This window comes from Pongo pygmaeus, chromosome 7 (genome assembly GCF_028885625.2).
Source record: "Pongo pygmaeus isolate AG05252 chromosome 7, NHGRI_mPonPyg2-v2.0_pri, whole genome shotgun sequence".
In the NCBI taxonomy this organism is placed as follows: domain Eukaryota; kingdom Metazoa; phylum Chordata; class Mammalia; order Primates; family Hominidae; genus Pongo; species Pongo pygmaeus.
This window is the reverse complement of record NC_072380.2, coordinates 110512402-110535291: the sequence shown is the minus strand read 5'-3', so window position 1 is coordinate 110535291 and position 22890 is coordinate 110512402. Positions and strand designations below refer to the sequence as shown.

The 22890-nt window shown below is 42.1% G+C and overlaps 1 protein-coding gene across 4 annotated transcripts in view; it reads right to left on the bottom strand.

Moving 5' to 3' along the window:
* The window catches only part of POP1 (POP1 homolog, ribonuclease P/MRP subunit), a 42364-nt gene extending 19526 nt beyond the window's left edge, over positions 1–22838 (bottom strand). Inside the window, exons 1-10 of one of the 4 annotated variants that reach the window (XM_054499918.2) lie at positions 22714–22838; positions 16573–16716; positions 12287–12454; positions 11509–11684; positions 9821–10069; positions 6160–6247; positions 5537–5724; positions 3479–3735; positions 3263–3356; positions 31–142 (exon numbers count right to left, since the gene is read on the bottom strand). In XM_054499918.2, coding sequence (XP_054355893.2) covers positions 31–142; positions 3263–3356; positions 3479–3735; positions 5537–5724; positions 6160–6247; positions 9821–10069; positions 11509–11684; positions 12287–12454; positions 16573–16714 — 1474 coding nt within the window. In that variant the 5' untranslated portion in view covers positions 16715–16716; positions 22714–22838. Of the gene's footprint in view, positions 1–30; positions 143–3262; positions 3357–3478; positions 3736–5536; positions 5725–6159; positions 6248–9820; positions 10070–11508; positions 11685–12286; positions 12455–16572; positions 16717–18429; positions 18555–20386; positions 20492–22713 lie in introns of those variants that run through there. The other 3 variants (XM_063669397.1, XM_063669398.1, XM_063669396.1) reach the window with 3 other exon arrangements.
* Positions 22839–22890: the final 52 nt, after the last annotated feature.

Below are 22890 nucleotides of genomic sequence, written 5' to 3'. Positions count from 1 at the left end.
CCAACACAACCCAGTCTTCCCTTTGTATACCTCCCAACAACTCGAAAATGGCTTCTTGTCTGCAATGAAGGGAAATGCTGTCAGGTTTCTTACAGGTTTCTATCCACCAGCGGTGAGGTGTCTCCTCTGTGTCCTCTCCCACCTGAAAAATAACAGCTACCATTCATTGGACGAACAATGAATCCACCTTCATAATTTTGTCATGGTTCTGATATCAGCCCCCACTCTTTCTTCTTCTATGTGTGGAAATGAATGTGTTATGGGGTGAACCAGGGAAGTTGCCACTATACTTAACATAGTAATTAATACCAGACTAACTACTCTTTGAATTAGCAGCAAGGATATAGTATTGTACTTCTCTCAAGATTTCACATATGAGGAAAATCATCTATGGTTTTCATAGACTAACTCACTAAGATACTTCACACTCAAAGTCTCTCCAGAGCACAGTACCAGCAAAGGAGGTCTCGCTCCTCTCCCTTTTTTTTTTTGACACAGTCTCACTGTCACCCAGGCTGGAGTGCAGTGGCCCGCCACGGCTCACTGCAGCCTCAATCTCCCAGGCTCAAATGATCCTCCCACTTCAGCCTCTCAAGTCGCTGGGAGATGGAACTACAGTCACATGCCACCATGCCCAGCTAATTTTTTTTAACTTATTTTTTGTAGATATATGGTCTCACTATGGTGCCCAGGCTGGTCTTGAATTCCTGGGCTGAAGCAATCAACCCACCTCAGCCTCCCAAAGAGCTGGGATTTCAGGTGTGAGCCACCGCGCCTGGTCCTCTTCCACTAGAGCTAACTTCATCATCTCCAATGTAAGCAATAAAATGTTCTTCACCAAAGGAAAATCAAACCAGTACCTTTTGAAGAACTTTCCAGATAAAAGATATACTACTACTACAGTATTCCTAGAAATGTGTATTTTTTCCACATGGAACTAGGAATTGAGGAAGATTTCAAAAAGCCCTTCAAGTATCACATGCATGGCAAGAAGGGAATCTATAGCCACAACTCATGCTGAAGTTCATTGAAGTAGGATGTGCACTTACAGATCCTAAAGAAGCAATCATGGCCGGGTGCAGTGGCTCACGCCTGTAATGCCAGCATTTTGGGAGGCCAAGGCAGGCGGGTCACTTGAGGCCAGGAGTTTGAGACCAGCCTGGCCAACATGGTGAAACCGCTACTAAAAATACAAAAAATATTAGCCGGGTGTGTTGGCTGGCGCCTGTAATCCCAGCTACTCGGGAGGCTGAGGTATGAGAATTGCTTGAACCTGAGAGGTGGAGATTGCAGTGAGCTGAGATTGCGCCACTGCACTCCAGCCTGGGTGACAGAGTAAGGCTCTGTCTCAAAAAAAAAAAAAAAAAAAACAAAAAGCAGCAATCGTAACAAAGGTACCATTTACTCACAGAAACTCAGGTAGCACAGCTTAGTGGTTTACAGTACAGGCTCTGGAACCAAACTTCGTAGGTTCAAATCTTTGCTTCACAACTTACTAGCTACTACGGGGCACCCTCTCTGTGCCAGGCATTGTGCTAAGCACTGGGGAGAGAGTAAAAAAACAGGACCAACTCTATCCTCACCCTTATGAAGCTCACAGTCTCATGAGAGACATGGACATTACATAAATACACAAATCTATATATATAAATTGAGGAAATTTGCAAGATGCTCTCTCTGAAAACAGGAGGGATCTAGTTTAACTTGGGGGATCAGGAAAGGATGCTAGAGGGAAATGCTAGAGACTGAAATCTGAAGAATGAGGAAGGTTCAGCCAAGTAAAGAGTGGCGGAGGCAGAATGCTCAGTAGTTGGAAGGAAAAACAGGTGCAAAGGCTCTAAGGAAGACAAGAACTGACATTCTAGAACCTGAAAGACGGTCAGGGTGGCTGAAGTGTAGAAGGTGAGGAGAAATGAGGCCTCAGAGGCAAGAAGGCACAAGATTATATGGGTCACATTGAGCACTTTGGATTTTATCTTAATTACAATGAGAAGCTATTCAAAAACTTTTCATCAGGAAGCAACAAGAGGTGAATAAATTATCAAAAAATCACTCTGCCTCCTGTGTGGGGGCTGAAAAGGAGGAAGGATGGAGGAAACTTAAGGTTCCCTCTAGAATCCTTTCCTGATCCCCCAATTGTGCAGGCAAGAGACAACACTGGTTGAGCGTACAGCAGAAGCAGTGAAGACGGAAAAAAGTAGCTTTTGTACTTTAAAGCATCTTTCTTCTAAAAACTCAGAATCTGTTCAGCTCTATCATCATATTTGACCACGTCAAGTCAGTGAGAGGCACAGGCATTGAAAAGTTAATTGCACTAAGACCAGAAAACAAACAGGATCTGAACCCAGGGTGCGGATTCCTAATCTAGTCTCTATGCTAGCCACTTGCCAATAGAGCTACTCAAATTTAATTTTTAGTTAATTAAAGTTAAGTAAAGGTATGAATTCAGTTCCTCAGTCACTCCAGCCATAATTCAAGTATTCAACTGCCACATGTGGCTAATGGCTATCGTATTGCACAGCACAAAGGAACATCATCCTCACAGAAAGCTCTACTGGAAGTGCTGCCCTAGACATAGTGCTCTTAACCTTTTTGGGGATTCTAGACCCCTAAAACTAGCCCCAGAAAACCAGCCAGGCACAGTGACTCACGCCTGTAATCCCAGCATTTTGGGAGGCCAAGGTGGGCGGATCACCTGAGGTCAGGAGTTCGAGACCAGCCTGGCCAACATGGTGAAACCCTGTCTCTACTAGCTGGGCCTGGTGGTGTGCACCTATAGTCTCAGCTACTCAGGGGGCTGAGGCAGGAGAATCACTTGAACCCGGGAGGCAGAAGGTGCAGTGAACCAAGATCACACTGCACTCCAGCCTGGGTGACAGAATGAGACTCCATCTCAGAAAAAAAAAAAGAAAAGAAAACCTACATGGCACAAGCACACATGCACAAAATCTGGCACACAATTTCAGGGATTTTAGAGACTCCCTACCTATGAAGCAGAAGTTAAGACCCTCTACAAGACTCACAGATACAAGAGCAGTCTGTATTTAAATAAGAACAGTCAGTTTACTGATCATATCCATTTAGTTGTGGTCTTCTAGGAGAAGTGAAAGATAACAAACTCTTTGATAATAAGCACAATAAGTAGGGAAATAAACATCTTAAAGCCATGGCCCAAAATGTTACCAAATTATATATTAGGTTTCACAAATTTGACAGGAAAAACATGATTAGAATAAAACACTACAGTCACTTTTACTCTTACAGTGTGAACAGAAGCAGCTTTTATTGCTTCAGTTAGGATGGAGTGGGAAAGTGGCCCAATCAGCCGGAATCTGTTCATCTCCATCGTCAAATCACTGAAAAAGAAAGAAGATCTTAAAATGGAAACTTCCATCACACAACATCTGTGCCACTGACAAAAACGGAGCAGGTCTTCACTGAAAATGTTCAGCAGGTTCAAAGCAAATTCAACTCATACCTGATTATAATGCCTGTGGTTGGAGAGATCCAAGAGTACGGTAGACATGGATCTCTAGTTGCATCACCGATAATTTTTTTAATTGGTTTAGCATTTTCTCCATCGTCTTTCCTTTTTCTTTTCTTGCCAATTTTCTCATCAGGCAATTCAGTTTGGCTTTTTTCTTGGGATGGTGTTGGAAGTGGGTTAGCGATGCAGACAGCTGATTTGATGGGTTCCACACACTGGCACGCTGCTTTTATTTCCTCTAAGATATCCTAAAAATATATTTAAACATTCACTTTAAAATCTTGAAATTTAAATATATTATAACAAATTTAATTGGGTTATGGTTTTATCTCTTTAAAAATTAACATTTTTGGCCAGGCACGGTGGCTCATACCTGTAATCCCAGCACTTTGGGAGGCTGAGGCGGGTAGATCACCTGAGATCAGGAGTTCGAGACCAGCCTGACCAACATGGCAAAACTCCATCTCTACTAAAAAATACAAAAAATAGTTGGGTGGCAGGCACCTATAATCTCAGCTACTCAGGAGGCTAAGGCAGGAGAATCACTTGAACCTGGGAGGCAGAGGTTGCAGTGAGCTGAGATCGTGCCATCACACTCCAGCCTGGGCAACAGAGCGAGACTCTGTCTCAAAAAAAAAAAAAATTCACATTTTTATCCCTTCACAAATTAACTTAAATTAAATTTATCATCAAAAAGCTTTTCTCGGCCAGGTGTGGTGGCTCACGTCTGTAATCCCAGCACTTTGGGAAGCTGAGGCAGGAGGATGGCTTCAGCCCAGGAGTTTGAGACCACCCTGGGCAACATAGGGAGACCTTGTTTCTAAACAAAATAAAAAAATAATTAGCTGGACATGGTGGCGCACCCCTGTAGTCTAAGCTACTCAGGAGGCTGAGGTAGGAGGATCATTTGAGCCTGGGAAGTAGAGGCTGCAGTGGGCTATGACTGCACCACTGCACTCAAGTCTCAATGACAGAGCAAAACCTTGTCTCGAAAAAAAACTTTTTTTTTAATTTTAATTTTTGAAAAAAGCTTTTTTGGGTGTTCTGAGTAGTGTATGCCACTTTAAACAAAAAAAAATTTTGAAATTTAAAATTTCAAATGGGTTAGGGCTGGGGTTAGGGGTAGGGTTAGTCAAATATTATGAAAACAACATGATCACTCTGACTACATTTTTTTTAAGTAGTGAGTATGCTAAAGAAGGGAAGCTAAGCTAAATTCAGTGTGAAAAATCATTAGAATTACTCAAAAATAGCTTTTCATTACCAAATAGCACCTAGATACTAGTGAACTACTTCAGTCATGGTAGAAACATTAGTTCAAATTGAACATTTCAAATAATTAGCACAAGGCTGGTTTTTATCTCTACTTCTGCTTGTGACTTACTAAAAATATGAGAGGTCAAGATTAGTTTCTTTTTTTTTTTTTTTTTTTCGAGACAGGGTCTCACTGTCACCCAGGCTGGAGTGCAATAGCACGATTTCATCTCACTGCAACTCTGCCTCCTGGACTCAAAATGATCCTCCCGCCTCAGCCTCCCAAGTAGCTGAGACTACAGGCGCATGTTACCAATCCTAGCTAATTTTTGTCTTTTTTGCAGAGACGGGGTTTCACCATGTTGCCCAGCCTAGTCTCAAACTCTTGGATTCAAGCGATCCAATTGCTTCAGCCTCCCAAAGTGGTGGGATTACAGGCATGAGAAACCATGCCCCGCCCTGACTTCATTATATTTGATGAACAAGTTCTGGGGATATAATGCACAGCATGGGTGGTGATGGATGTGTTATCTGATTGTGGTATACAACATGTATATCAAATCATCATATTATATACTTCGAATATATTTGCTTTTTGTCAATTAGACATTTTTAAATACAAATTTTTAATGTTTTTTAAAAATTCACTTCATTCAATATTCATAGAGCCCCCCATATACAAATATCAGACTATCAGACAAACCTTTACACTATTTACATTTCAACAGTATTGACTTCCAGCAGTAATTAAAAATGCAGTTTCAGAATGATGGGAGATAACCTGAAGGATTATACCTGTTTAAGGGTTGGATGCAGCCAGATCCACAGCTGCCTGCTCTCAGAAGTGTCACCCAGGGTCCTCTGGGACTTCCAGATAAACGTAACAGGCCCAAGCATTTCTCTGGGATATTTATTTGCCCGATAAAGCACAAGGCTCCCTTGGCGCTTTCCAGACAAGCAGTGAACTGCTGCAAACGTCAGCCCTGACATCAACAAAAGCAAAATTTCATAATTCCGGGTATTGAGACTGCAGTCCTATTTCCTGATAACCACACTGTCATTTACTGTCTGCCTCCATGAGAGGTGAAGTTCTGGTTGTGAGGATTGCTCAAATCAAAGCCTGGCACACAATAAGTTCTCAACAAATATGTGTTAAATGAATAATGAGAGCTTCAAGTTTCTTTCTGTCAAGTTCACTCCACCAGAAAAATGACTCTATCACTTTACACTTGACAATGTTAGAAATGATTTAAAAGCCAAGCCAACTGTTTTTAAATTAACATTTTCATCAGGAATGATTAGTGTGTCACACATTTTTCTATATGTTTGAATTCCAAAATGCTTACAGTAGACACTTCTTTATGAAATGAATAAATATACAAAGACTAAAATAGAACTCAGCTTTAAAACAAGTTTACCTGTGTCTATGCTACACATTCCAGAAAGTGCCTTTAGTATTTCTTCCTCTTTGCCTTTCAATTCCAAACAACAGTAGTAGGATAAATCCTGCACAAAGTGGGAGACACAATTAAGTACTTAGGAATTTACACAGGCAAAACTGCTAAGAAGCCAAAAGCCATATCACAAAACCTTTAGAGGCCTAAGATACAAAACAAATTGCTAAAGCTATGTTCTCATAAGTCAAAATCTAACCTTCCCCTGCCCGATGGTTTAGGGGAAAAAATATCTAAACCTGTCCATTCCTGTTACCTTAACAAATATTTTTAAACCAATCCGAACCAAAATAAAAATGAATCTCCATTTAAAATGTAAGTTACGGTATCCTACTTTTTAGATAATCTACGTTTTATCCCATATTCATAGACAGGTTCTATGGAGGGTATATAACTGTTGCTTCTAAGTAAAGAACCATTCACCCCCAAAATCTACCTAAGGTAAGAAACCAGAGTAAAATAAGCAAAACAGTAATGAATTCTGCAAAATTATGCTCAGGTTGCTCAATTTGGTTAGCTAATTCAGGACCTCAAGATTACTTAACACTAAGCCTAGAGACACAATATTGCAATTAATCCATCCCATATTTCTCCCATGCTCAATCTTGACCATGATATGCATGGGATATTTTACTTTCTTTACAAAGAAAGTAAAAGTAATAACACACAATTTCAAGTAAGATGAAGAGAGATCAGACTAAGCTAATGAAATCAATGTTAAAAGTTTCAATAGTTATAGTATCCATAATAATAATTACAATAATAGTTATAATTGTTTTGTTTTGTTTTTGAGACAGGGTCTCACTCTGTTGCCAATGCTAGAGTACAGAGGCACAATTACAGCTCACAGAAGTCTCAACTTCTTGGGCTCAAGCAATCCCCCTGCCTCAGCCTCCCAAGCAGCTGGGACTACAGGCAGGAGCCACCACACCCAGCTTTTTTTTTTTTTTTTTTTTTTTTGCAGAGACAGAGTCTCACTATGTTGCCCAGACTGGTCTTGAACCCCAGGGGCTCAAGCAATCCTCCTGCCTCAGCCTCCCAAAGTGCTGTGATTCTAAGCGTGAGCTGCCATGCCTGGCCTGTAATAGTTAATAATCGTTGAAGGGCCAGCAATGAGTTAACTCCTTATATGAACTGTCATTTAGTCTTCTTGACAACCAGATGTACCTAGTATGGTTATCTTATCTGATAGACAAGGACACTGTGACACGGAGATTGTTACTTGAACAAAGACACAGTCATTAAGTGGAGAAGCCAGCATTCTAATCAGGCTTGGTGACCCGCCAAACCAATCCTTCTGCTATAGCATCTTTAAGCAATTTCAGTGCACTCAGTAACTAGAACTAAAAGGCAAATTATAGCTATGATTCTGACAACACACATCAATCAATATGATCACTCACACAAAGAAATCTTCCCATCCAGTGACCAGCTCTCAGCTGTCAGTGGCCAGAGGAACCTCACCCAAACAAGTGACAGCAGAGAATAATGGTTCAGAGTGTGGAACCCTGGAGTCAGGCAACTGGGCTGAAATCTGAACCTCAACACTCATTCGCCATACGATCATGGGTAAATTACCTAACCTCTCTATACCTCAGTTTCCCCATCTGTAAAATGGAAATAATGGTAACTCCTTACCTCGTACTATTGTGAGGATTAAATGAGTAAACACATGCAAAGCATTTAAAACAGGGTAAGGCATATATTAAGCACTCCCTAATATTTGTTATTATTAGCTATTAGTTTTATTACTTAGGGCTGATCAAATTTTAGAGAAAATATCTGATAACTTCACAAAAATTCTGCCCAAAATGAAAAGTAACTCATTGGCAGAGGACAGTGGAAAAAGCACAAGCCAGGGGAATCAGCCACCCAAGTGCTATGTAGGCCACCAACAAGCTGTGTGAGCCCGGGCAAGTCACTTCATCTCTCCAGAACTCAGCTTCCTCAATGTGAATGAGGAACTTGATTATTATCTATGATTTCTGCTGCTGAGTTCTCAAATCAAAGACTCCTCAAAGGTCCTCTTATTCACTTCACACTCATTAGAATGACTGTGATCAAATAAATAAATAAAGTAACAAGTACTGACAAGGATGAGGAGAAACTGGAACCCTTGTGTATTGCTGGTGGGAATGTAAAATGATACAGTTGCTATGGAAAATGGTAAGGCAGTACCTCAAAAAATTAAACATAAAATTAACACAGAATTATCATATGATCCAGCAATTAACACTCCTGGGGATATATTCAAAAGGACTGAAAGCAGGGATTGTAATGATATTTGCATATCCACGTTCACAGCAGCATTATTTACAACAGCCAAAAGGTGGAAGTAAGCCAAATGTCCACTGAGAGATAAATGGATAATCAAGATACGGTATATACCTACAATGGAATACATCTTCAGCCTTAAAAGGGAAGGGAATTCTGACACATGCTACAACATGGATGAATTTTAAGACATTAGGCTAAATGAAATAAGCCAGTCACAAAAAGACAAATATTGTATGATTTCACCCCTATGAAAGCACTTATAGGATCAAATTATTGGATAGACAGTAGAAGGGCAGCTGCCAGGGGCTGAAGGAATGGGGAGTTAGTGTTTAATGAGTCCAGAGTTTCAGTTTGGGAGGATAAAAAAGTTCTGGAAATGAATGGTGGTACTGATTACACAATGTAAACGTACTTAATGCCACAGAACTGTACACTTAAAATGGTCAAATGGTTTTGTTATGTATATTTGACCACAGTTTTTTAAAAAGATTCTTGTATTGCTTATTCTACCACATTACTCTCAAGGGGTATCAAAGGACACCAATAGTAATGGCTTTCAAAATTTGGCCAAGGCCATTCTGCCACTGAAAGATAGGCCCTTCTGCAAAGAACAAATGTCTAAGTATGTATTGGAAGAAAACAGAAAGCAACTGAATTAGCTACTGAGAGGAGGGAGCAGTCAGACAAATACTATTAAGAGGCTCTAAAATAATCTGTCCTCTCAAAGCGTTTAAAATTTAAAACATCCTTCCCAGCATCCCACTGACCCATAAACACCTAGACCAGCATTTTGAACCCTGTTCAGGGTACACAGTAGATTCTCAAATATCTGTTATTGATGAATGACTGTTAACCTATAGTGAATAAAGCTTAACACGATCAACAAGACCTGCACGACCTGGTTCCTACTCTTTTCTCTAGCCTAACCTCGCCCTGATGTTGCCTTGCTCTCCTTCTCTTCATCTCTGTCACACAGAATTGATTCCAGTTCTTCTCGCTCACCTGGCTTCCTTCTGCCTTCCCCCTCTCCCATCTCATCCCTGAGAGCTCAGCTCAAGCAGCACTTCTGGGGGACACCTTCCAGTCAAGTTAGAAATGCTCATCATACTGTATGCTTTTCCCTTACAATCACATATCTGGTAAATCGTTTGATTAATGTCAGTCACCCCCCTAACTTTAGGCTGCCTGGTCTCCAGCATCTGGCAAAGGACACGGGCTTCATGCTCAGGAATCATTTTTAAAATGAATAACCACATAAACGGGGCTTGGCATACCATAAACTACTCTAAAGGTCTCTATGGAAAAGGATCAAACAAAAATAACAAGAAAGCTCACTGGAAAAGCTCACCTGCAGGAGGCACCGGTTCGTCATGGCTCGATAGCAGGCTCTGTGGCTCTTGACTGTTGGCCTCTCCCCAAGGCAGTAGCCCCACTTCTTGACCATGTGAAACCGCTTGGCGTGCCAGATGTGAGTTTCTAACCAAATGTTCTTCTTTTGTCTACGGTTAAATTCTAGCGTCCGGTTCATGTGACATCTTCGAGCTTTATGGCATTTATTTTTTGAATGTTCTTTTTTCTGATGTACGGCTTTCTCCGCCTATAGTTTCAAGAGGGACATATCCCAGTTTGTAAGAATCTCAAAACAGAGTTAATGGTCAGGAATGCAAACAAATAACTTTAGATTAAGTGGAATATTTTATAGATCCCATTAGTTTGCTTAAATTGTTAACTTAGTTTCTTCAATGTAAGTAGAGAAGGAAGACAATGGAAAGAGTGAATGTTTTAGAGCTAGGAGACCTAGGAAGGAGGCACAGTTCCATTACTCACTAGCTGGGCAAGTTTCATGGAATATGAAGATCAGAATACTTATAAAATGTTCAACACAGTAACACAAGCTTAATATGGCTATTAGTATTAGAGGGCAAGAAAGAAGAAATTAAATGCTAGCTTCTTGTTGTCATTTTAACCTGTAGAATTGTAACTAAAACCAAAAACTTAAGACCAAAAATAATACAAGTGAGGAAAACCCACACATTTCATCTCAGTTAAGCTACAGACAGACACTTGCTGAATGCTATCACTGGGAAACAGATTTTACATTAAATCTAGAAAGTATAAAATTCCTTGTTAGTTTTCCCTCTTGAACTCAAACCCCACCACCAGCATAGCAATGGTACATAGAAGGCTGCTCAATAAATAGGTTTTAAACCAATTAGTAAAGACATGGGCTTAATCTTAGAATGTTCAAGTCTAGAATTCTGGTGAAGCCAAAATACAATTAGACTTGTACAAAAATTAAAACCCAGTTCAAGTTTTCAACTTTGAAAAAGTCAGAAAGCAAATGCTAAGCATTGACGTTGCTTTTTTTTAACCTTCCTACCCCAAGCTGGCCACACCCCAAAAACACAGATCCAAAACCACTCGGTAAGAGGGTCAGAGTTTTTTTTAACATCTGGGAAGAGAACATCAACTATTCAACACCCTTACAAGAGAGGAGTATCAAATGCTATATTTAAAAGCACCCATAATATAGCCAATTGCCTGTTAATTTGGCTTGGAGGTAAGAAGTTTGGATAATGATTAAATCAAATATATGCAAAACAAAAACAAAAACCATAAGGGTGTTGTTTTCTGAGTTTTTTTTTTTTTTCTTTTTAGACAAGGTCTCACTGTCACCCAGGCTGGAGTACAGTAGCGTGATCACAGCTCATTGCAGCCTCAACCTCCCCTGGCTCAGGGGACCCTCCCATCTCAGTTTCCAAGTAGCTGGGACTACAGGCACACATGCACCACCACGCCCAGCTAATTTTGGGATTTTTTTGTAGAGACGAGGTTTCGCCATGTTGCCCAGGCTGGTCTTGAACTCCCGGGCTCAAGCAATCTGCCCACCTCAGCCTCTCAAAGTGCTGGGATTACAGGAGTAAGCCACCATGCCCAGCCTTGGTTTTCATTTTTAATAAATTCTATTAGGTCAATACTTCTCAATTTCTTCTAGGAGCTACTAATCTAAACATTTACACTAAGTGGAACTCCTACCTCTTTCTGGGCAATCTCCTGTAACCGTCTGGGAAGGCGTTTGACGTTGTGGCTCATGGCTCTTCGTCGCATGTGCCGTGGCAGAGTCTGAAAAACCAGTGAATTCGAAGACTTCTGGGTCACAGCTTTTAACATAGCACTGATTTCAGCAGCTCGTGCTTGAGCAAAAGTAGAAGCTGTTGAAGGAGATGACAACGTCATTAAACACCAATCTTGAATTAACATTGGAGAATAAACAGGCTGCTGGGGAAACTTAACTGAATTCCTCCACCAAGAAGGCGTAAAGAGAGACCAGAAAGCATATCGAAGGTATAGGTACAAGGTACAAGGAATATAGGGTTTAATTGTGGTAGTGTGGATGGGGATCATAGGGTGAAGAATAGAAGAGGCTGGAAAGGGCCTGGAGACAGGCCCTTTAAATAAAGGTTTGGTTGCCATTTGTGCGTACTCAATTTTCCATCCTTGGAGAATGCTGTGCTGAGTGTGGATGGCATATTTAAAACAAGAGGGGCATGGGGGCTAAGACAAAGAGGAACAGTTCACAAAGACTTGTAAGAAGACGAGTAAGAGACAGGGAGAGAAACTGAAGAAGGGAGCGCCATCAAGCCCAAGGAAGCTCTGGCCAAAGTCCAGGCTAGAGGCGAGAAGCGTCTAAAGTAGGAGGAGGAGAGGAGAGGTAGGGGAGGCAGAGCCAGGACCACAAAGAGGGCAGTTTGTTGCTGCACTAGACACGAGAGCTCAAAATACAAGCAAACTGCACCTCTTTATGAGTACCCACCAGTTATATACTTGGGGATCTCCTGAGACGTGCCCTCAGGACCTGCTTTCCATCCTCCCTTTTTTCTAAACATCCCTTTGGAGGAAGACTGCTCATTCACTTCAGGGTCAGGCAGAGAATGGGGGTTGACTCTGGTTTGCCGCTGCCGTGAAGTTCCAGGATGAGGCTCTAGTATATTTTCAAAAAAAAAATGTCACCTTTATCAGAGACAAAAATTATAGTGGAGAACTAATATTTGTTGGGTGGCAACATTGACCATGTTTTTAATCCTATAGTCACCCTGTAAGGTGGCTATTACTACTTATTTTTAAAGAGGAATCTTACATAGGAAGGTGAATTAACTTGCTCGAGGTCACAAAGCTAGTAGGTAGCACACAAGGTAATCATGTCAGGATGACATATAAAGGACCTTGGATATAACAGATACAGGTGAAATTTTCTCCTATAAACAGTACAACATGAATTTCAAATCTAAGCTCCCCGCTATGGTCTGAATGCTTATGTCCCCCAAAATTCCAGTGTTGAAATCCTAACCCCCGAGGTGATGGTATTAAGAGGTGGGGCCTTTAGGAGGCGATTAGGTCATGAGGGTAGAGCCTTCATGAATGAGATTAGTATCCTTATAAAGGAGTGCTCACAGAGACCCTCACTCCTTCCACCACGTGAGAATCCCATAAAAAGGTGCTGTATAGGAACCAGAAGGCAGGCCCACACCAGTCACCAAACCTGCCCGCTCCTTCATCTTGGACTTTTCAGCCCTCAGAACTGTGACAAATACATTTGTTATTTATAAGCTACCCAATAAGATACGGGTTGTGTATCCCTCATCTGAAATAACTGGGACCAGAAGTGTTTCAAATTCCAATTTTTTTGGATTTTGGAATATTCGTATATATATAAAATGAGATATCTTGAGGATAGAACACAAGTCTAAAGACAAAATTCAATTATGCTTCTTTCACCTTATCATACATAGCCTGAAGGTAATTTTATACAATATTTTTAATAATTTGTGCATGAAACTTTTTGCACATTGTATACTTGAACCATCAGAAAGCAAAGGTGCCACTATCTCAGCCACCCTATGGACAATCTGTGGTTGGCTAGCATCAGCATCCTTCCTGACTCTGAATCTATATGCTACTGATAAGCAATCACTTTCTTACACTTATTCACATGTAAGTATTTAACAGTAAAAAATTACATGCATTTTATTTGTCTTTGTGGGTGTGCTTAGGTGGTGAAATCTGGAGTGCTTGGAAATATTTATATCACAGCTGAAGGGGGCTGGGAACATCTTTTTTGCCATGGGAATGCTGAATAAACTGTGTGTTATATGCCTTCATTCTGACTGTGACCCATCACATGAGGTTGGATGTGCAATTTTCCACCTGTTATGTCATGTCAGCGCTCAAAACGTTTTGGATTTTGGAGCATTTCAGACTTCAGATTTTTGGATTAGGAATGCTCAACCTGTATTTTGTTACAGCAGCCCAAACGACACTCCCTTAATACTATAATCCACATGATTGTGTACAGTCTTTTATCCTAATTCTCTGCCACACTCAAATTGAGAGCCACTATACTAAATAAATAAATACAAGCAAAGTTCCAGGATGGATGTGGTGGCTCACACCTCTAATCCCAGAACTTTGAGAGGCCAAGGTGGGCGGATCACTTGAGTCCAGGAGTTTGAGACTAACTGGTCAACGTGGCAAAACCCTGTCTCTACAAAAAAAAAAAAAAAAAATTAGCTGGGCATCATGGCACACGCTTGCAGCCCCAGCTACTCGGGAAGCTGACGTGGGAGGATCACCTGAGCCCAGGAGGTCAAGGGTGCAGTGAGCCACGACTGTGCCATTCCCCTCCAGCATGGGTGACAGAGTGGGACCCTGTCTTAAAAATTTAAAAAGCAAAATTTCCAGCCAGGCACAGTAGCTCACGCCTGTAATCCCAGCACTTTGGGAGGCCGAGGTGGGTGGATTGCCTGAGCTCAGGAGTTCAAGACCAGCCTGGGCAACACGGTAAAACCCCGTCTCTACTAAATACAAAAAATTAGCTGGGTGTGGCAGCATGTGACTGTAGTCCCAGGTACTCCGGAGGCTAAGGCAGGATAACTGCTTGAACCTGGGAGGCAGAGGTTGCAGTGGGCCAAGATCGCGCCACTGCACTCCAGCCCAGGCAACAGAGCAAGACTCCGTCTCCAAAAACAAAGGCAACATTTCCATATAAGTGTCTGGGCATTATGACTATAAGACAACATTAAATATCTGTCTGTGGCCGGGTACAGTGGCTCACGCCTGTAATCCCAGCACTTTGGGAGGCCGAAGCAGGTGGATCACTTGAGGTTAGGAGTTTGAGACCAGCCTGGCCAATATGGTGAAACCCTGTCTCTACTAAAAATACAAAAATTAGCCGAGAGTGGCACACACCTGTAGTCTCAGCTACTCAGGAGGCTGAGGCAGGAGAATCGCTTGAACCCAGGAGGTGGAGGTTGCAGTGAGCCGAGATCACACCATTGCACTCCAGCCTGGGTGACAGAGCAAGACTGCCGCAAAAAAAAAAAAAAAAAAAAAAAAAAGTCTGTAAATTAAGGGAGAGATCAGTAGAGAATTTTATAGTGTTTCTGCTTATTTCAATTGTGGTGTTAATTATTAAGCCACTGTAAATCTTAGAATATTGTGAGGTTTAAATGAGATAAAAAATGTGAAAGCCTTATCATATGGCATGGTAGGTATCAACTGTAGGATCTGAATCTAGACCTTATGAACTTGACTCTAAAATTTACTTAATCAGACCCAATGCAGTTTTTTAAAGCATTCCAAACAAGTTCTTGGCCACTTGCTTTTGCTGTCTTCCTAAATTAGCACTTTCTACCGCTGCCCTAATGAACAACTGTGATCTTCCTATCACTTCATAAGGTTCTAAAAGCAGCACACCAGTGAAATACAGATATGATGACTATACTGCACTTCTCTTAGGAAATACAGAAGTGTAATAATCATTGATGTTAAGGTAGAAATAAAATATACCAGCTCTAAAATATGCATAGCCAATTTTCATTATTTATAGTAGTCATGTTTCATACAGTCACTGAATTATGTCAATGAATTAGTGAATACTGAACCATTCCTCCTAGTGGGGATACATATATATCTTCATCTCACATAGATTATAATCTCTTTTTTTTTTCCTTTTTTTTTGAGACAGTCTCACTCTGTCACACAGGCTGGAGTGCAGTGGCACGATCTTGGCTCACTGCAACCTCCACCTCCCGGTTCAAGCGATTCTCCTGCCTCAGCCTCCCAAGTGGCTGGGACTACAGGCACGCACCACCATGCCTGGCTAATTTTTGTATTTTTAGTAGAGACAGAGTTTCGCCATGTTGGCCACTCTGGTCTCGAACTCCTAACTTCAGGTGATCCGCCCGCCTCAGCCTCCGAGAGTGCTGGGATTACAGGTGTGAGCCACCACCCCTGGCCATATTATAATCTTAAATCCAAAAAACAACTCCTCCTGGTAGAGTCTATTTCCTTTATTTTACAAAAGACAAAATGAAGTCTAGAAATGCTAAGTGACCTGCATGAGGCTGCCCCAGGGCTGAGATTCAAACCCCAGTAGAGCTGGAGCTTCCTGCACTGTACTGCCCTGCCCCTGTACTGCCTCCATCCTCCGCCCGTTTTTTGTAGCTGGGAAGCTCGGCTGGGAACGTAAACACAGGGCAACTTAAATTTTTCCTGCTCTATGTATGTTCACAAATGATAGCCAAAGCTCCATGGGTATTAATATTGGTGTTACAAATAAGCTTTGGCAAGTAGGCAAACTTGCAAATAGGAAATTCAAAAATAATAAGGGTCTACTGTATCTGTTTTTAATTCAGCTCATTTACTATTTAGATAATGACTATCAAAAGAGCTGACAAAAGCAATTTGATCAAAATGGGAGTGGAGAGAGCATGATGTGTATCTTTTTTTTTTTTTTTTTTTTTTTGAGACGGAGTCTCGCTCTGTCTTCAGGCTGGAGTGCAGTGTCACGATCTCGGCTCACTGTAACCTCCACCTCCCAGGTTCAAGTGATTCTCCTGCCTCAGCCTCCTGAGTAGCTGGGACTACAGGCACGCACCACCACACCCAGTTAATTTTTGTATTTTTAGTAGAGACGGGGTTTCACCATGTTGGCCAGGATGGTCTTCATGTCTTGACCTCATGAACCACCCACTTCAGCCTCCCAAAGTGCTGGGATTACAGGCCTGAGCCACCATGCCTGGTCCATTATGTGTATTTTACCTTGTTTTTGAGCTTGGAAAGGTTTTTCACCTCCATTGTGGTGCTTTACGCCTCTGTCAGCCACAAAGCCAGAGGACAGAGTCACATTGGTGGGCTGGTTTCTCATTTTCTTGGCGTGTTTTCTTTCTTTTGCATTAGACATTTCTGGAAAGGAAGTAATACATTTAATACAGGGAAAGGAAACTTCCACTCAAAAATAAAAATAAATTTAATGAGTAAATATTCATGTGATTCAAAATAAGTCTACTGATGGAAGAGACCGTATTAGTACATTCCAGTTTGCACTGTCAAATAATTAAATCATATACAACTGTTGATACCACATAAAGTCTGTTAGAAGAATGAAAAATGAGATAAGATTGCTATGGATGATAAAAAAGTTAATTAGTTCAAATACTTTATCTTGACTCTTAGATGAAAAAAGAGCCACCTGAATCAATGAAATATAGAACACCCTATCCCAAAAGGAGAAACTCTATTGAAAACAACACAAATTACTGATGCTTTCATTTCTGCTACTCAGATGAGGCCAGCTATATATTTAATTTATAATAGCAATAGATAATGATTTCAATTTGAAGCAAGATAAAGGACAGAAACAGTGGGACCCCGACTGATTTACCACTCAGCAGTTCCCAACTCTCAAACTCAACATCCCCTACTTTTACTGATTCAGTTTGAAGCAGCTGTTTTCTATTTTTAAATGAAATGAATGTTATAACCTATTAGACACATATCAAGACATACCCTACAATAGATGCCCTAAATGTAACATAAAGGAGACCTAAGAAGTAATTTTAATAAAATAATATGTATTTCTGCATGTAACTATTTCACCACAACTACACTAGATAATATTATGAATAGATTTTGAACCCAGGGAATAATAACAACCACACAGGCACCAGCACAGGCATTGGCACAATCCATAAAGCTGGAGGATGGTCCTGGAAGCCCTTCAACCCCAAGGTACCAGTGATTAACTCTTTCATTGCTAACTGCAGGAAATCTGAAGGGCCCCTTTCATTGCTAACTGCAGGAAATCTGAAGGGCCCTATACATGGACACACTAGGAGGTAGGGCAGCTCAGAGCAGCTGGTATTTACCAAGCTGTTCTCAAAGCAGTTCAGTATTTTAATACCAGTCTTTACTTCTACCTATACATAAAATTACCATGAATTCAACAGCTACAAAGGCAAAGCAGCACAGGTGTGTTGTACCAGTGCCTCGAAGAGAAGGTAGCAATGCCACTAATGAGGTAATTTTCCAAATTGGTCAACACTCCTTAGTAAACTACCCCCCCGCCCCGCCACCCTGCCAACAAAAGTACAAACTTGCTTTGATTTACTGCATTACTGGAAAATTCAGTGCATATTAAAACTGTGTAACCAGGCCAGGTGCGGTGGCTCATGCCTATAATCCCAGCAGTTAGGGAGGCTGAGGCAGGCGGATCACTTGAGGTCAGGAGTCCGAGACCAACCTGGCCACCATGGCGAAACCCCATCTCTACTAGAAATACAAAAATTAGTTGGGTTGGCCGGGCGCGGTGGCTCACACCTGTAATCCCAGCGCTTTGGGAGGCTGAGGCGGGCGGATCATGAGGTCAGGAGATCGAGACCATCTTGGCTAACACAGTGAAACCCCGTCTCTACAAAAAAAATACAAAAAAATTAGCCAGGCATGGTGGCAGGCGCCTGTAGTCCCAGCTACTCAGGAGGCTGAGGCAGAAGAAAGGCATGAACCCAGGAGGTGGAGCTTACAGTGAGCCCAGATCGTGCCACTGCACTCCAGCCTGGGCAACAGAGCAAGACTCCGTCTCAAAAAAAAAAAAAATTAGTTGGGTGCAGTGGCGCACACCTGTAGTCCCAGCTACTCAGGAGGCTGAGACAGGAGAATCACTTGAACCCGGGAGGTGGAGGTTGCATTGAGCCGAGATGATCACACCACTGTACTCCAAGCCGGGCAATAGAGCGAGTCTCCATCTCGGAAAAAAAAAAAAAAAACCCGTGTAACCAATAATTTTATATGAATTAGGTACTGGGCTACTGTGGGGCTTTTCTGCACATAGCAGGCTGTCTAACATCCCTGGTCCCTGCCCAATAAATGCCAGCAATGTTAGCCCAATTATGCCAACCAAAACACCTGCACAAACTTCCAAAATGCCAGCCACATCAGAATTTGCCCACTTCTACTGAGAGCCACTAAATTACCCCCCATTCACTTACTTCCTTTTCCAATGCAAGACCTCACACAAAATTAAGACTTGCCTATGTGGTATAGTGTTTAAGGGCTTTCACTATGGAGTTTGAAAGATGTGGGTTCAAATTCCTTCTTTACACTTTTTAGTTACATAATGTTAGGAAAATTGCTTTCTCACTTTCAGCCTCAGCCTCTTCCTCTACAAGTTGCTGTGAGAATTAAACATTATATACAGGCCAGGTGGGATGGCTTATGCCTGTAATCCCAGCACTATGGGAGGCCAAGGCGAGTGGATCACTTGAGGCCAGGAGTTCAAGACCAGCCTGGCAAACATGGTGAAATCCCATCTCTACTAAAAAATACAAAAATGAGGCCAGGCGCGGTGGCTCACGCCTGTAATCCCAGCACTTTGGAAGGCCGAGGCGGCAGGATCACAAGGTCAGGAGATCAAGACCATCCTGGCTAACGCAGTGAAACCCCATCTCTACTAAAAATACAAAAAATTAGCCGGGCGTGGTGGCAGGCGCCTGTAGTCCCAGCTACTTGGGAGGCTGAGGCAGGAGAATGGCATGAACCCGGGAGGCGGAGCTTGCAGTGATCCGAGACCGCACCACTGCACTCCAGCCTGGGCGACGGAGTGAGACTCCGTCTCAAAAAATAATAATAATAATACAAAAATGAGCCACGTGTGATGGCATGCACTTGTAATCCCAGCTGCTTGGGAGGCTGAGGCACGAGCATCCTTTGAACCCAGGAGGCAGAGATTGTGGTGAGCCAAGATCACGCCACTGCACTCCAGCCTGGGCGATAGAGTGAGACTCTGTCTCAAAATAAAAAAATGAACAAACATATACACACCGTATATGGTTTTGGCTTTGCAAAATGCATATACACAACTTACTTAGCATGGGGCTTTATGCTAACTAAATGCTCAGTTTATGGTAGCTATTATTCTTAAATAATAAATGAAACAGCAGAGATTGATGCCATTTCACCGTCTCACTCCACTAATTTCAATTAAATGAAAGACAACTATATCTACACGCAAAAACATTTTTCAAATTAAACAGTATGAAGGAAGTAAATGGAGTTCTGCAGAACTGGCTGGCTAGTGAAGCACATGATTCAGATCGGTCTGCATTAAAAGCCATTCCAAATATTTTACAAAACAACTTAGTTAACCTACTTACTGTTACCTGGTTGAATCAGAACTCACCAGCAAGACTAGACAAGAACACCATAGGAACTCTGGCTCCCCTCAGTATTAGAATGGTCCAAGAAAAGGTTGGTGCTGGAGGATTAGGATAACCTTGGGAACATCCCTGAGCTTTGGGTCCAGACTGAAATATGAGGAAATCAAACTAGCAGTGGTCCTCTAACAGTGGAAGGGAATGAATATAGGATGCATCTTTACGAAGTCCGAGGATTTAGTTTAAAAGTTTCCAGATGCCGGGTGTGGTGGTTCACACCTATAATCCCAGCACTTTGGGAGGCCAAGGCAGGAGGACTGCTTGAGCTCAGGAGTTCAAAACCAACCTGAGCAACATAGTGAGAACTCATCCCTACAAAGAAATCAAAAAATAAGCTAGGCATAGTTATGTGCTTGTGGTCCCACCTACTCGGGAGGCTGAAGTGGGAAGATCGCTTCAGACAGGAAGGTCAAGACTGCAGTGAGTGAGCCTTGATCATACTACTGCACTCCAGCCTGGGTGACAGAGCAAGACCCTGTCTCAAAAAAAAAAAAAAGTTTTCAGAAGGAATCTTAACTCTTACCTTCACCTTCAAGTCAGTTTTGTCAAACTTTAATAAGCACTAAATATGTGCTGCCTTTATCAAAATATTTTCCCCAAATCTTCAAATAAAATGGATACGTTATATTTTCTGATACAGCTTAGTATCCTCTGGCCAGACACCACCTTTGGTGTTAGTTAGTTCTCAGTTTGAGAACCTGGGAACTAACTAGATGATGTCTATTTTCTTCCAGATCTAAAAAGTTGGTGATTCAGACTTGATATAAAATCTGCCTTAAGAATAAAGGTACCTTGTTTCACAAGAAATATTTTACACAAGTTGAATCATTTGTAATGCTCCAAGATAGCTTCTTATTTAAAAACTTAAATGGTTAATTATTTTGTAAATAAAAACATGTCTTAATTATCTAGTTTAATCAAATTTAATAAACTTTTGGGCACCTACTATGTACCCAATAGTTTCAGGCTGTGGATAACTCCAAAGTAGAATAAGAATTTTGTCATCTTAGGCAGCATTGAGAACTTGATGTGGCAGGCACTATTCTACATGACTTATTCATTTAATTCTCACAACTCTGTGGTCACTAGTAATATTCTCATCTTATAAATGAAGAAATCGAAGCACAGAAATTTTATATACCAGTCCAAGGCTACTAAGCTTGTGATTGTGCTGAGATTCAAACCAGGCAGTCTGACTCTATCCACTATTCTTTTTTTTTTTTTCCGCCCCTTCCCTCTCCAATCCACTATTCTTGAAACACATAACAATTAGAAAATAGGACCTCATATAATAAAATACTAAATTATGCGGTACAGCACAATAGGAAACAGGACAAGGGAAAGAAAAAAAATGAGGCCGGGCATGATGGTTACACCTGTAATTCCTGCACTTTGGGAGGCTGAGGTGGGAGAATTGCTTGAGCCCAGGAGTTGGAGACCAGCCTGGCCAATATGAAGAAGCCCCGTCTCTACAGAAAATACAAAAATTAGCCGGGCGTGCTGGTGTGCACCTGTAATCCCAACTACTTGAGATGCTCAGGCTAGAGGATTGCTTCAGCCCAGGAGGTCAAGGTTTCAGTGAGCCAAGATCATGCCACTGTACTCCAGCCGGGGTGACAGAGTGAGAACCTGTCTTGAAAGAAAGAAAACAAAGAAAAAGAAAAGGAAAGGAAGGAAAGAAGAAAAAGAAAAAAATGTGAATTGGTAGGAAAAGTCAAAGAGAAAACAGATTTTCAGTTAGCTGGAATTTGCACAGATAAGGAAGAAAGTATTCAGGAATCTACTGTGTGAATACAGGAGGACTCTAGTGGGAAAAGGGAGTAGATGACAATGAAACTTGAATAGGCAAGGGGAGGCCAGACTGAAAGGTTTTTTATTCCAGGCCCCAAACCAATGAAAAAGATCAGAAGGTTCCTGAGCCGGAAGTAGGAAGGCCAAAACCTTAGCAGTATGTAGGACAAAATGAGAGGGAATAAAGCAGATTTTCTTATATTATCTTTAGGAAGCAGGGAAGGCAGAGATTTTACTTTTTTTTTTTTTTTAACTGTTGCATTCCTCCTAGCATCTAGCAGAGTGCCTTACACAAAGTAGGGACTCATATATCTGTGAGTGCCCGCATAAGTGAAGAAACGAAGCGTACTTACAATGCAAATATTAACAGGATAAGAAATATTTAGCCAAGTACCCATCCCTTCTGACACAGCAGAATACTCACAAGGGATCTGGGCCATTCCAGATCACTATCTTTCTTTCTGAAATGATATCCCAATCACTAGGGCTCTGTTCAGACAGTGACCTTGTAAAGCCCAAGGAGCACCCTAGAAAGGGAACACAGGAGGAGCAGGAAAGGGAACATGGGAGGACCAACGCCCACATCTCAGCGTGGTCGCCTGAATGAACCATCTTAGTCCTTTGGGGATGCAGAAGAGGGGATGCAAGCCCATTCCCAGGACGGCCTCCGCCCGGCGGGGCAACGAAGGGAAATGACTGACGTAGGGGGCTCGAGCGCAGGGGCCGAAGGAGATGCGACACCAGGGAGAGGGGCCCCGGGCACAGGCAGCAAGGAAAGAAGAGGTCAGCGGAGTTTGAGAGAGAAAAGATGAAGAGGGGAGACGGGCGCCAGGAGGGGGGCCGCCACATACAGTCCCCCCGACACTCGCAGCCTGGAAGGCACCAGCCCCTCAAGACCAACCTGCCAGACGCTGTGAGGACTCCCCGGGTCAAAATGACAAGCCTCCGCGACAGTACCCACCGAGCCAAAGCGCCTGGAGAGCGCGCTGGAGAGCGCATGCGCCAGACCGGGCCCTTCCTCCACGTGGCCTGGAGCGTCGCCGAAACTACAGTTCCCAGAATGCCGCGTGAGCCCGCC